The 15070-nt window shown below is 37.0% G+C and overlaps 2 protein-coding genes across 7 annotated transcripts; both read right to left on the bottom strand.

The window, feature by feature from the left end:
- Positions 1-1538: 1538 nt before the first annotated feature.
- F26C11.3 (uncharacterized protein) lies at positions 1539-13581 on the bottom strand (the record flags this gene model as incomplete). Of its 6 annotated transcripts, none has more annotated exons than NR_165321.1 (27): positions 1539-1563; positions 1612-1858; positions 1906-2022; positions 2068-2178; positions 2268-2327; positions 2516-2632; positions 2680-2763; positions 2815-2931; positions 2977-3066; positions 3123-3239; positions 3286-3408; positions 3545-3661; positions 3711-3854; positions 3903-4019; positions 4067-4198; positions 4249-4365; positions 4418-4549; positions 4601-4717; positions 4766-4903; positions 4957-5073; positions 5119-5229; positions 5303-5346; positions 5396-5719; positions 5802-5993; positions 6037-6327; positions 6696-6905; positions 8500-8810. NR_165321.1 is itself a non-coding variant. In NM_001377840.1 (27 exons), the coding sequence occupies 27 exons, from the start codon at positions 13579-13581 to the stop codon at positions 1541-1543; spliced, it is 3750 nt and encodes a 1249-aa protein (NP_001364659.1). The 6 variants fall into 6 exon arrangements, 5 of the variants coding, with proteins under 5 accessions (NP_001364659.1, NP_001364660.1, NP_001364661.1 ...); NM_001377840.1 differs by lacking the exon at positions 8500-8810 and adding an exon at positions 13341-13581 and having other exon boundaries at positions 1541-1563; NM_001377841.1 differs by lacking the exon at positions 8500-8810 and adding an exon at positions 12429-12762 and having other exon boundaries at positions 1541-1563.
- A 290-nt stretch (positions 13582-13871) lies between these two features.
- F26C11.4 (C6 domain-containing protein) lies at positions 13872-14759 on the bottom strand. Its single transcript, NM_001026944.4, has 3 exons — positions 14686-14759; positions 14354-14523; positions 13872-14063 (listed from the first exon to the last, which is right to left on the bottom strand). The coding sequence occupies exons 1-3, from the start codon at positions 14750-14752 to the stop codon at positions 13920-13922; spliced, it is 381 nt and encodes a 126-aa protein (NP_001022115.1). The 5' UTR covers positions 14753-14759; the 3' UTR covers positions 13872-13919.
- Positions 14760-15070: the final 311 nt, after the last annotated feature.

Below are 15070 nucleotides of genomic sequence, written 5' to 3' on the forward strand. Positions count from 1 at the left end.
GTGTCGGCAAAGTCCAGAAGGCGTGCCTCCAATTTTTGTAGATTTCAAAGCAAACTACACAGTGTAAAACTTAGCTTTTTGAGGGTCTACATGTTCAAGAAGAAGACGCGAAAAGACACCAGTATAAATGTTATGTGGTTTGAAAGTACCGTAGCTTTCTAGGAGGTTTAACCTGCCTCGTACATATGCCTTGTAGGCAGGCAGGCAATACCTACACAGACGCCTAACTAGTAGATGTTATAAATGTAATTATTCAAATTTCATAAAACTCCACAAATTAGCGCATCTTCCATTTCGACACCACATCACTGTTCTTGTCATCCCGTCAATCATCACACTTCTCCCACCCCTCCTGCTCTCATCTCACAAGTAGATAAATCTTCACTGAACCTTTTTGCAGTGTCTCGTGTGTTGCACCACCCCTCCTTCTATTTGGAAATAGTGTGGTGAAAGTGCGCGAAATCAGCAGATTAGCATAATTTCCTGAAGGCAAAAGATGGACAGCTCATTTGAGAGTTGAAACTGTGTAGAGTTGAAGTTTTAATAGAGAACTGACGGTGGAAATATCATAATGCCAGGGGAACACAGTTTTTTAATAATTTTTTGTTAATATTCTTGTAAAGTTAACATAATTTCTTATTGGTATGGTTAAAGGGCTTTTCTCGAACTTCAGTAGTAAATCAAAATTCATAAAACTTATGAAAAACTGAACGAACAGACCTTTCAAAAATTTGCCGACTTCAGGTGGATTTTAAAGAATCTATAAATTTCTCTCATTTTGTGTATCTGATTCAAATTCCGTTGCAAAATCTCAAATACACATCCTTTTTTTGCGGTTTCCACTTCAGCCACCATTATTATTACATATAACTCATCCGCCACTTTCTGTGAGATGCCAATTCCCTGATGCCCCATTTAACATTTTGAGCTCCAAACGAGTAAATTTGTGGGAAATGGGCATGTTTTCCACTGATAGAGTAGGCGCATACAGACGATAATCAAATTCAATGAAAATTTAAAAAAAGCAACATTCGTTAGAGAGGGCAACTATGTAGGAGTTTAAGAACAGTTGACTTTTTTGTAGGCGGGCACCAAAAAGTGGCATTCCTGGGTTTATTCGTTAAAATATTTCATTTGTTTTGAAACAATTTTTTTTCGATTTCCTCACGCCTTCAAACAAATCAATCTTTTCCTTTTTCCAATTTCGTGTTCTTTGTGGAGAAAACCGCCAGAGTGATTGATTGAGTATTTCACTGTTCCAATTTGGGGAAGCTTATGCTAATTTGGGTTGGGTTTTTTGAATTATAGTCTCCTGAGCATCCTATATTGTTGCAATTCGAGGATTTCATTCAACAGTGTTTCTGTTGGACCTAGACGCGAGGTAGGTGTAGGTCGCCTTGAAGACAGAGGTGGAATAATTGTGTCAAGTTAGAAATTATATCCCAGTTCCGGGACAGCATTCATAAATAGGTTAAAGAATAAAAACAATTATACAACTTTATTCAAAAGTTTTCAAATATAATTTCCCATCAACATGGTCTCAGAGCTCTGATTTGCCGGTGGCTGAAATGATTTTTTTTTCTTTTTTTGTGAAATAAAACAAAACCGTACCAACACACTTTTCCGGTGTTCCTGACCATGCTCCACCATTCAAGCATTGATATATTTTCAGAGGCTGCAGAGCAATTTCAAATGAATAGTCTTTTTCACAAATGTGATATATCTTTTCTCCAACTGAATAGGAATCTTTAATCTCGGACGACGTCGGGCGGGTTGTTGAGTTGAGATTTAGGTTGAGGGAGGAGCATGTAGCAGTGGATGAGATTACAGTTGTTGGCTTGGCAGTTGATGTTGCTTTCTGGAATAATACTTATTATAAAGATGTATGCTAAATCTGAGACATACACATCCTTCAGAATCGGAAATAGTATCAGTTCTAGTCGTATTGGTTGTTGGATTGTAGACCAATTGTTTCAGAACAGTAGTGCAATTCGGGAATGCAGTCAAGGATTCGGATATGATCTAAAAACTGAAATATTTCGAAACTGTCATTTGCTTGAAAACTACAATTTCTCCAGAGGGAAGCATCCGAGTAGTTCCACCAGTTGGCCAGGCGAAAGTTGTGGTTTCGAGAGTGGATGAATCGATTGGATTGTTTGAGTTAGTTGTTCTCGAAACCTATACAGATCATGAATTGGATAATGTTGTTTCATTTCAATTTATTTCGTTCATGAAGTTTATTTTCCGAATTTATCTTATTAACTTACAGTGGTTCCTCCTGTTGTTCCGGGAGACATTGTTGATGTCGTTCCACTGGAAGTGGCTTTCTGAAAAAATTTTGATAATGGTTTAGTTAAAATATAAAATATTCATCAACTAGTAGTTGAAACAGGGAGTTAATAAAAAAAAATACTCTCGTAGCAGTGAATTTCTAAAGTCAAGAAAAAATTTATGTTCAGTCGAGCTACATTTTCAGGTGTTATGATTGAAGTTTCTAATCATTTGGTAAACTTACACATCCTTCCGCATCACTTGTTGTTTCAGTTCGAGTCGTGTTTTTGCTAGGGTTGTAGATCAATTGCATTAGCACAGTTGTACAATTCTTATACGCAATCAAGGATTCCGACAGAATCTGAAACATGTATACTTCCAAATATGGATCAGAGAAACCACACTTACAATTTCTCCAGATGGCAGTGTTCGAGTGGTTCCTCCAGTTGGCCAGTTGAATGTGGTTGGTGTTTGTGTAGTTGAGGTTGCTTTCTGAAATTAGAAATTGTATCTAGGCTGATTTCAAAATGGGAAGAATCATACACATCCTTGAGCGTCACTGGTGGTTTCAGTCCTAGTCTTATTTGTGCTTGGGTTGTAGATCAATTGCATTAGAACGGTAGTGCAGTTTTTGTAAGCAATCAGCGATTCGGAGAGGATCTAACAATAATTGATAGAAATGATTGCATAAAAGATTTTTTTTACAATTTCTCCAGACGGAAGAGTCCTGGTTGTCCCACCTGTTGGCCAATTGTATGTTGTTGTTATTGGGGTTGGTGTTGTGATTGTTGCCTTCTGAACTCGGTATTGTGATATATCTTTGAAACAAAAAATTTATTTAATTCACTTACACATCCCTGCGCGTCAGTGGTAGTTTCCGTTCTAGTCTTGTTAGTTGATGGGTTGTAGATTAATTGCATCAAAACTGTGGTACAGTTTTTGTAGGCAATTAGTGACTCAGATAGAATCTGAACTTTTTTAATGATTAAGTTTGCAAACTTATTGATTGCTCACAATTTCACCAGATGGGAGAGTTCTAGTAGTTCCCCCAGTTGGCCAGTTGTAAGTGGTAGTTGGAGGAGAAGCAGTTGAAGATGAAGGAGATGTGGGCTTTAATGAAGTCGATGAAGTTGCCTTCTGAAATTGAAAATGTTTTCATGAGGTATGTACATCTCTGATAGTAAGACGAAAATAAACTGTATTTCATCCAATATTTTTACACAATGTTACTCGAATTTCGCAGATTGCTGTTCAATAAACATATATAACTTACACATCCTTGAGCATCGGTTGTGGTCTCTGTTCTAGTTTTATTGGTACTAGGATTGTAGATCAACTGCATAAGAACTGTTGTGCAGTTTTTATAAGCAATCAATGACTCTGATAAAATCTGAAAAATATTCGCTGTAAGTTTAGGGTTTCGGTATACTACAACATACAATTTCTCCAGATGGAAGCGTACGAGTAGTTCCACCAGTTGGCCAGTTGTAGGTTGTAGTCATGGAAGTAGATGTAGGAGTTGGTTTTGAAGAAGTGGGTGATGTTGGAGTTGTGGAGATTTTTGAGGTGGAGGACGTTTTTTTCTGAATTCACTATTTTTGATACAACTGTGAAGGAATTGATCCACGTACACATCCTTCTGCATCAGTTGTAGTCTCTGTTCGGGTTTTATTAGTACTCGGATTGTAGATCAATTGCATAAGAACTGTCGTACAGTTTTGGAAGGCTATGAGAGACTCCGAAAGAATCTGTAAAAACTTTTCTATAACGTGAGAGGTTTAGTGTCGAGCCCTACAATTTCTCCAGATGGAAGCGTCCTCGTCGTTCCACCAGTTGGCCAATTGTAAGTGGTGGTGCCGGAAGAAGGAGTAGGTGTTGGAGTTATTGAAAACTTTGACGAAGATGAAGAGATCGTAGACGTTTTCTTCTGAAACAAGTTTTGTGCTTTTGAATATCTTTTCCAGGATTATCACATACACATCCTTCTGTATCCGTAGTGGTCTCTGTCCTGGTTTTATTGGTGCTTGGAGTGTAGATGAGTTGCATGAGAACCGTCGTACAATTTGGATAAGCTATTAGAGACTCCGACAGAATCTGAAAACATTGGACTTTTCTTAAAGCAGTAAAATAAAATATTGAAACTCACAATTTCTCCAGATGGAAGCATCCGAGTAGTTCCGCCAGTGGGCCAGTTGTAGGTCGTGGTTCCTGGGGTAGGAGTCGGAGTTGTTGAATGTTTTAACGAGGGCGTAGAAGATGAAGTAGAAGACGTCTTCTTCTGAACACCAACTTGTTAATTCAGACTCGTTCTTAGAGTAAGATGACTTACACATCCATCGGCATCAGTTGTAGTCTCTGTCCTAGTTTCTTTTGTACTTGGATTGTAGATCAATTGCATAAGAACTGTAGTACAGTTAGGATAGGCTATCAAAGACTCGGAAAGAATCTGCAATTTTTTTCTAACCTGAGCATAGAGATGTAAATCGAAACCTACAATTTCTCCTGATGGAAGCATCCGAGTAGTTCCGCCAGTTGGCCAGTTATAGGTTGTGGTTCCTGGGGTAGTAGAAGGAGTTGCAGTTGTTGAGTGCACCGAAGTTGATGAGGGCGTTGGTGTCGAAGATGTTTTCTTCTGAATACGATGTTTGAGATTTGAACTTTTGCAAATCAACCAAGCTAACTTACACATCCTTCTGCATCGCTTGTTATTTCTGTTCTAGTTTCTTTGGTTCTTGGATTGTAGATCAATTGCATAAGAACTGTGGTACAGTTTGGATACGCAATTAGAGATTCCGAGAGAACCTGAAAATAATTGAAACTAGAAAAAAAAGTTTTGTGAGCTTGTACAATTTCTCCAGATGGGAGCATCCACGTAGTTCCTCCAGTTGGCCAGTTGTAGGTGGTCGTTGGAGTCGCTGGTGTTGAGCTAGTACTTGGAGCTGACGTGAAATTAGTTGTCTGCAAAGTAAAAAATTGTTTCAGTTAACTTTAGTGACGCCTATGTCAAAAACTAATTAATGTAATAACTTACAGTAGAACCGTTCTCAATAGTCGAAGTTTGGGCATTGGATGATTCTGAAACTTTGGGTTCTATGGAATTTTTTCACATAATTTCTATACGAACGTGTACTTGAATCTGAGCTAGAAGATGTTGAGGTTGCTGTAAAATCCGTTGATGTCTCAGGAGTCTCAGATGTTGTGCCAAAAGTGGAGGTTGAATGTCCTCCTGATGATGTCGAAGTACTCTGCTCATTTGTGGAAAGAGTTGTCAATCCTGTCGTGGGAGTGCTGCCGACTGTAGAACTCTCTGGAACAGTGGATGTTGATGCCGGAGATGATTGAGACGTGGTAGAAGAGCTGGACGTCTCAGCCATTGGAGAGGACGTAGATGATTCAGATGTCGATGCAGATGTGGGCACTGTTGTTGAGCTACTGGGTTTGTCTTCAGCTGAAACAAAAAATTAAAAAAAAAAGTTTCTAAGAACCGTCAATTACTGCTTCAGACATTCTTAACATTTCCAGTCACCTACATGTTCTAGTTTTCTGGACCGATGAAACTGTAGAACTTTGCTCCATTGGAGTTGTGATTGTAGTAGATGGTTCTGTAGATGGAGTTGTCGTTTGAGTTGAGCCAGTAGATGATGATTCACGTGTTTCCGTCTCTGTTGTAAGCAATGTTGTAGAAGATAACATGGTAGAACTTGAAGTGGTTGTTGATAAATCTATAGTTCAATAAAAATTTGAATATGTTGATCCGAAACTTACTTGAGCAGTTAGTCCAAAGCATAGACTGCTGGGGGCAGGCATTCGGAGTACAATATAGCAGGTTTATCAAAGCGTTTGCCTTGTTCCAAGAATCGGATGTGGTAAGAATCCACCTAGTACTATCACTGCTATTCAAAACTTGAATTGAAGTTTCAGAGCAGCATCCCCCATTATATCTTAAGTTTGTTTGTTTTCCATCTATCCACTCGGAAAAATTAGATGGTTCGGAGAGCCAATAACAGTTCAAACTTGGAGATGTTGTTGTTGGCAAGGAAGTGGTTGAAGCGATTTCTAAAAAAACATGATTAATGACAATTTTGCATTTTTATATAAATTTGTTTTCCTGATGGATGCACCAAACCTGAGACCGTTAACGTAGAAAGGAACCGACCGAGATGTGTGCTTAAATAGAATTTGACTTCCGAATTTGGATTTTTCAAACTTTTCAAAGTACTCTCAAAATGTCCAGTCCTAGATTTAATAAATTGGCGAGGAATGGGAAATTGTTGTTTTTGTTTAGAAACAGCTGGAACTGTTATTAATAACATTTCTTCTAGTCTTCAAAACAATTCTTCAATTGAGCACCATGATTTCAACAAGGATTAAACCGGCACTACTAAACACTCTAAAAAACTCGCGGTCTAAAAATTTAACTGTACCCGTTTCAGTACTGCTTGATGTCAATACGCAATCACATTTCTCCAGTTCTCGTTCATATCCTTTAATTAAAGTGACATTTCGCCAATCCTCATATTGTTTCGACAAGCATTCAGTCACTTTGAGATTACAGCATGATGTGTTTGCCAATACTCCACATTGAATAGATGTTGTTGTTGTAGGTACACTCGTGGTTTCAGCAGTTGTGGAGTCTGAAAATTTTAAATTTTTGGTCAGTTTTAAAATGAAACTTGTTAAAATCCCATTTACCAAAAAAAATTTAACCATAGCTCATTATTTGTACACAAGAAAATTGTCATGTTGGCTGTCATATTTAGAGGAGCCCTTACATGACCTTACCCCATTCGATGACGGAACCGCGGATGGATTTTTGTGGTTGGATATCTAGTTGACTACGGAAACTGTTCATAATAAGTGTTTTTGAAAAATTGAAAGAAAAAAAAGTCAAATGTTACAAAAAACTGTGAGCAAAACCTAAACTTTTATCCCAGAATTCCATAAGAAACGACGCCTCGCTGCAGCTCAAAAATTATTTTTTGCAGGCAAGTCGCGAATTTACAAAAAACGTTCACGTTTACTTTGTTTTGGACCCGGTATAATTTTTAAACAAACCTATTCTAACTATCGGAATAAACTTGGTGCTAGTCTCAATTGTTGTAGTTTTAAATGCAAGAACCCCACAAATTCCGTTTGACTTCAGTTCGGTTACATAATTAACTCGGTCCAACCATGCCTTTTTCCAATCTTGCCCATATTTTGTGTTTAAATATGTCACTGATTCAGAGGTGCAACATTCTTTATTATAGTTCATCAAATAATTAGGTAGAGCGAGCCAGTTGCAGTCCACTGTTTGACATAACGATGTTCTTGTTAATAAAGTCAGAAATATACAAAGAAGAACGGAAAGTTGCATGCTCTAGGCAAATGAACATTTGAGGTTATTTTTTTGCTTTTATGTGTCATTTGACTTATTGTTTCAGTTTCTCGTAGCAACGAATCGTAAAAAACTAAATTTCTATTTAAGGATGTTTCGGAGCACATGTGATCTCATGTATCAAAAAAACTACGGAGCAATTGAAAACAATTGCAGATCTCATGATCGTTGCAGAAACTACGATTTAGGATGTTGCCAGGAAACGCTTGCTCGCCGGATATTTTTCTTGCAAAACAATCGAAACGCTCTTTAGCTAGATCTAGTGAGAAAACTACCATATTATGTACGCGCTTCGGTGATACATTTCGTGTAGCACTCCTCAAGGACCATAAATTTCAATGGAATTATTGTTGAAAAGTGTAAAATTGCTAGTTTTACGAAAGTTGATTAATATTTTTCAGTTTTGCTTTGAACACCCCTGTAAAACCGGCACCTCAATGCAGTCTTTGCTTAGTACAAACACATTCTTTATAGAACAATATAATTGTTTTTCAGCACTTACTAAAATCTGTAGAAGATGTAAAAGTTTTGGATATCAAAAAGAATATAAATATATGGTAGATACAAGTGTTTCTCATGTTCAGACTGAGCTCTGGTGGGTGTGAAAATAAATTGGAAGTAAAAGTGTGAAATGTGTTTCTTTTGGTATAAAAAGTTCCCGTTTCCTATTTGTTCCTAGCAACATGTCAACTTTTTTCATATTACATAACGACAGGGTGAGAATGCCTGTTTTCAGTATGTCTACACTACTCGAATCTATTCGAGGCATTTTCTCGCCAAAAACTGTAACAGATATATAAAAAATAAATTGGCACAGATTCCGGCTAGATCATGAATTCGATGAAACTCACCCAAGTCTGTAATAGAGGTTTCTGTAGTTGTGAAACTTGTCGTCAGTTTTTCTGTTGTAGAGAGAAAAGTACTGCTGTTTTCACAAAGTCCTGAGAGATCTCAGTTCAGCAATATACAATGATCGTGTTTCATTAAGTGTGTACTTCCATTTATAGTTTCTATTCAAATAATCAAAAGCTTCCGACGTGCAACATTCAGATGGGTTTTGGGAATCCAAGCCAAAACCCAACGCGTCGCAATTAGAAAACTGACAAAACACTCCGGAAAGGGGAACAAATATGAAAATGACGTAGATAACTGTGTTACTCATCTCCTGACTAAATCTTCATGTAAGCGAAAACAAGTATGAAACAATGAAACATATACGGAATGAGAAGCTTTGCGCCAATGAAACTCTCGTTTCCAATGTTTTCTTAGCAACATGTCAAAAGCTTTAAAGAAACTGAATTTTAATAGATGTCATTGGTTTTCTGCGCTACGGCGGGCAATGTTGAGATCACGCTTCATATTTTTATTCAGTCTTACTGTAACTGGATTTGATTTGTCATGGGTTTTGACTCAATGCTCGTAAACTGTGGCGTCGTAAACTAATTTCATATTGCTAACGGGAGATTGTGTTATCATCATATAATTTTTATACATACATGCAAAAACTGGGGGACTGGATTCAGGATAAAAAAATTCAGAAGAATCTTCATGAGAGCCTATTTTTCTATATCAACAAAGTCAATCAAAACGCAAAATCATAGATAACTCGCAGCCAACACCATGAAATCTGAAAAGCAGGGTAACATTCGCAACGCACACGAAGAATACCGGGACACGGAGAATACTCATGCGGGCTATAAGAAATTCTGGATGCGAGTAGTGGACTCCGATCTATGTTTCAATCGATGCTAGTGATATTTTAATCACGCCGTACACAAATGCGGTTTGTGTTCTAAAACTCACCCAAATCCGCAGTGGAAGGCTCTAAAGTTGTCAAGCTTGTGGTAACTTCTTCCGTGGTAGCAATGGAAGCAGTTGAGCTGTTATTACCACAAAACCCGTTAGATTTCAATTCGTAAAAATAAGCGGTTCGGTTTTCTTCAGACGAAGAAAACCACAATTGACTATACTTAGTTTCCAAATATTCATAAGCTGCCGAGTTACAGCATTCGCTTGTATTCTGGATATCCAAATCACCAAAAGCTCGGCCACAGTGATATCTTTGCCCCTGGCAAAACGTTCCAGATAGCAGGGAACATAAGAGAATAAGGCAGATAAATTTATTTTTCATTTTCAGACTCAGATTTCATAGATGCAAAAATGAGAATGAAATGACGAGAAAAGTGTTTATATTGCTTCATGAAACTCTGGTTTTCAATGTTGTCATAGAAACATGTCAAATGTCTCATAGAAACTGAATTTTAATAGATTTTCCGACTTTTAGCGCCTTAGCGGGGTTCATGCGCCTGAGAGATATATATTTATTCAATCAAAAGAAGATAGCACATGACATAGAGATCACCGGTGAGAAGGATTGAGTAATGATGAGTAATGAGAGATAATAAAATGATCACATAAACCAGACATAGTTAGGGTGATCCAGTTGGGGGAAGTTAGGATTTTGCCACAAAAATAGCCCATACTATAGCGAGATGCCGTATTCACTAACGCAATCCTACCAGAAATTCTTCACAACCCACCAAAATCTGTAGTAGAAGTTTCCGAGATAGTGAGCGTTGTAGTCAGTTCTTCTGTTGTAGAAAACAAAAAAGTTGAACTGCTAATTCTACAATATCCTTTTGATCTCAATTCGGAGATGTATGAAGATCGAGTTTCATTAGATCTATTTGGCCAAAATAAATCTTTCGAATACAAATAATTAAAAGCATCTTTAGTACAACATTCTGACGAGTTTTCTGAATCCAAACCCCGAGTCAACGAGCTACAAGGGTAAAATCCAAGTGATTGGCAAACAGTTTCGGATAGCAGGAAAGATACAAGTATAGCGGAGTAGACAAGTTTGTTTCTCATCGTCAGACTACGTTTTCATGTATGCAAAAATTAAATCGACACAACAAGAAGGAATGAATTGATTTTCATCGGTATATGAAATTCTCGATTCCAATGCTTTCATAGCAACATGTCAAATGTCTCATAGAAACTGAATATTAATAGATAGACTTAGTTGCTCCGTGCTGACGCGAACGATGTTGAGAAGATCAAGTTTTTATCTTACTGTAACTATGTTAGCCCTTTATTCGGCAATGACCATGGCCACCATTTCTAGAAATTGATCTATGATCTGACTTTTGACAGTCTTAATCATCAAAAATATAGATACGTATTAAAAAGCTGGCAAGCGCACGCTAGGTCGCTAGGGGCACTATTCCTAAGTCGTTCAATAAGTTTTGCTGTTTTTTCACTTTTGATTTTTTCTTGGATATTTTTTTGCTGTTGTATAGAGGACTGTTAGAAAGCATTCTTCTCCCCTATCAATTTTCTGAATTTCCCGATCCCAAGATTCTAATTTAAATCATTCTGATGTATGTATGTGGAAACACTATGAGAAATATAAAGTGTGTTTTTCGGCTCATAAAAAGCTTGGTTCTACCGATTTCCTAGCAACATGTCCGTTCTACACAGAAACTGAATTTTGTTAGACATATTTGGATTTCTGTGCAGATGCGGGTAGTCATGGGACTATGAGGTCACACCTTTTTCTTGTAACTACTAGTCTTTCGACAAGGCCTGCTGCTCTGTTGAAATTAAGCCACTAGATTTGTGAGAATACAGTGCGTACAAGTTCTATACGCCACCCCAAAATGTATTCCTGTGGCCACGTGCGTACTTTTAAGAAAAATTCTGCTAATGCCATTCGATTCCAAATCCTAAAAAACCTAGGATCATGAATTTTCATGACCTTACCTCAAAAACTAAAGAAATGAGGTCAATAAATCGAAAAATTGGCCGTACAAGTTCTATACGCCACCCTCAATTTTTTGTTGATTTTTTCAAAACTTTCAAATTTAGAGAGACAGTTAAACAGCACATCAATAATTTCGAGTGAATATCAGTGCAGTGTAGCTTTTCCTACAACCACAGACAGTTTTGTCCCAATTCGTACTTCCGTGGAGCCCTAATGGCGCCGAAGGGCCTGAAACGTGGATCTCGGCTCCCACCTGAGATACAACATCAAAAATGTGGGGATATGTTCAAGACACTATTCCAACATCTCTCGTGAATTTTGGTCTAAATTGGACTGTTCCTCGTCTCGATAGTAAAACATTTCTGTGAGATCCCGCCACTTTTTGGCTACTGGCATGCTTAGAGGCCGACATCATGTCTTGAACATATCCCCACATTTTTGATGTTGTATCTCAGGTGGGAGCCGAGATCCACGTTTCAGGCCCTTCGGCGCCATTAGGGCTCCACGGAAGTACGAATTGGGACAAAACTGTCTGTGGTTGTAGGAAAAGCTACACTGCACTGATATTCACTCGAAATTATTGATGTGCTGTTTAACTGTCTCTCTAAATTTGAAAGTTTTGAAAAAATCAACAAAAAATTGAGGGTGGCGTATAGAACTTGTACGGCCAATTTTTCGATTTATTGACCTCATTTCTTTAGTTTTTGAGGTAAGGTCATGAAAATTCATGATCCTAGGTTTTTTAGGATTTGGAATCGAATGGCATCAGCAAAATTTTTCTAAAAAGTACACACGTGGCCATAGGAGCAAATTTAGGGGGTGGCGTATAGAACTTGTACGCACTGTATGCGAGGAATATACGCTTCAAAGGCAACTTCTGAGATAATGCTCCAAGGTTGGCAGTTATAATACCCACTTTTAGGGTATAACTTTCCATAGCTTAAACGTTGAACATTATTTTTTATCGACCGATATATATGCTGTACTTCAATCGTAAATCTACATTCTACTAACCTGAGTCTGTAGTATAAATTTCTAAAGTTGTAGAGGACGTTGTCAGTGGTGTAGTTGTGAGAATAGCAGAAGTTGAAATAGTCTTGTTGCAGCAACCCATGAATCTCAGTTCGTTAATATACGGAGATCGAACATATTTATTGACCTTTCTCCAGTTCGGGTACTTCTTATCCAAAAAGTCAAATGCTTCCGTGGTGCAACATTCCACAGGGTTTTTGTTATCCAAATCTTGGGACAACGCTTCGCAATCATCATTGCTTGTTGTGGTGTTTTGGCAAAAAGTTTCAAAGTGTAGGCAAGATAGAAACATAGTATAGATCAGATTGTTTCTCATTGTTTAAAAAAATTTTCATGAATAAAAAAGTCAGGTCAGTATAAAAAATTTTAAAAAAAAACGAATGAAATGTGCTTTTTTCGGCTCATCAACTTGCAGGACCCAATGATTTCCTAGCAACATGTAAGATAAATTTAGCTTTCCGTGCAAAAGCGGCGGATTATGTGACTATAGTATATATGAGATCATACATATATTTGTTTTCAATATAAATATTCAGCAAATGACTTTGAATATTGGAAGAAGATTGATACATTTGCGAAAAAAATGTGAGGAAAATACTGTTCAAAAAAGTAGAGTCTCCGCTCGAAAATCAATTTCTCGTAGGTTTTGAGTTTTGATAGGATAGTCTGTACATATTGGAAGATTCTATTTGAAAAGTTTTCCATAAAACTAACAATTTTCTTTAGATTCATTAGAGTGTGCGACAGGTAAGTTTGACTTATAGTTTGACTATTATGGTACCCATTCCCCGCAAAATTGGTTTTGTCTGTTCCTCTACCGACACTCACGGAATATGAACATAATTTTAAAGTTAGTTCCACCTTGTACTTCTTCAAAATATCCAAACCACGTACCTATAGATGATCGACATAAACCTTGAGCCATTGCGTCATTGATATAAATATCGGCCACCAAATTTATGTTGGAAATCGACATCCGCCAGACTGGACTATGCTTATTATCCAAATATGAAACTGCTTGTGGTGTGCAGCACAGTCCATTATTGTATATTGGGTTGCTGAGCCAGAAACAATCAAATGCAATTATTTTTGGAATAAGTAAACTTATCACAACTAGATTTCGAACCAACGTCATTTCAAGGAAGAAATAAAACTAAAGTAGTAAAGTATAAAAAAGGGAAATCCTGAACATTTCGTAGACAAATTGCCCTGGCAACCTATTCATGGCCCGTTGCGGAAATTTTTGAATAAATTGCAAATTTGCAGTGGGGACTGGAAAATGGGGCTTCCGTGTTTCTAGGTACGTGTACCTACGTACATACCTATTAACCTGTCTGACTATTTTTTAAAAACATTTATATATTTTCTCAACCTATTTAATTGTTGGAAGTTTGCTAGAAAGCAATGTTTGTTTGAAATGTAGTATACTTCAAGTTTTATTCAAATTTTACTAAATAAATTTGATGGAAAATTTTATGGAGTTATCCATGTTCCGTTCGGCAGTTTGTATGCGCATCTGAACATTTTGTATTCCTTGGAAAATTTCTCCAAATGCCATTGTTCAGAGTTAGTGTTGCAGATGAGAGCACCGTCGATTTGGAACTCGTTTTCTTCGATCTAAAAAAGTTGTATGTTAAATAGGGTCCTCGGGAAAATAATAGAAAGTTCTTGTCGTTCTTTCAAAATTTGATGTTTAAATATTCCGTCATTTTTTCGGAGGAAATATACAACTTGCAACAGCAAAACATTTATATATGTATTTGTAACTTGAATTTTCCGCAAAAAAATGTTTTTTATGGAAAAAATGAAATTTGATGTTTCCGCCAAAGCGTGATAAGTGATGACGTTTGGTAACCAGAAAAGTCATATAAACTTCTTATTTGTGTCCTTCATAGTAAGAAACTTACAATATCAAACTTGTGCCCACCATTTCCATCAAATCCAGCAATGCCTGTTGCAGTAAAAGCAAACGATGTAACTTGGCACATTATGGAAATTGGCTCTGAACACTGGAAGGCTGCTGCAGTCACATTCATTACAGATACATTAATTGCGTCAACCGGGTAGCCGCAGCAAGCTGGAAATTGATATTGATTGCAGGAAGTAGATGTGTGTTCAGCGGTTATTCCAAAAAAGCTTATATACAGTTAAATTCAAAAACAGACTCCGTTTAAAATTATTTTAGCCAAAACCATTAGTTTTAAACCCTCATAGTTTTTTGAAGGATTTTCCAACTCACATTGTCCATTGGTCATAAAAACTAGTGAAGAGAAAAGAACCACAGAGGAGAGAATCTGGTGAAACATTGTCAACTAAATTGATTTTAAAAAAACTTTAAAAAAGGAGTTTTTATACCGAACGCGAAAAGGTATAAAATTTATAGTCAGTAATAAATTATTTATTGTTTCGATTTGCTTACATTATCAAAAGATCATTAACATCGGTGTTTATTACTTGATAATAAAACGATTAAAAAACTCAGTGTTTCTTTTCCAATCTGAAATTCTCAACTAAAAAAATCAAATCTTTGAAAAATTATTCCAAATACACATTTTCTCTATTTCTCCGAGATGTTTTGTCTGGTACAACGCAACAGTTTCAACAGTTTTCTGTATAAGCCAGAT

This window comes from Caenorhabditis elegans, chromosome II (assembly GCF_000002985.6).
Source record: "Caenorhabditis elegans chromosome II".
Lineage (NCBI taxonomy): Eukaryota > Metazoa > Nematoda > Chromadorea > Rhabditida > Rhabditidae > Caenorhabditis > Caenorhabditis elegans.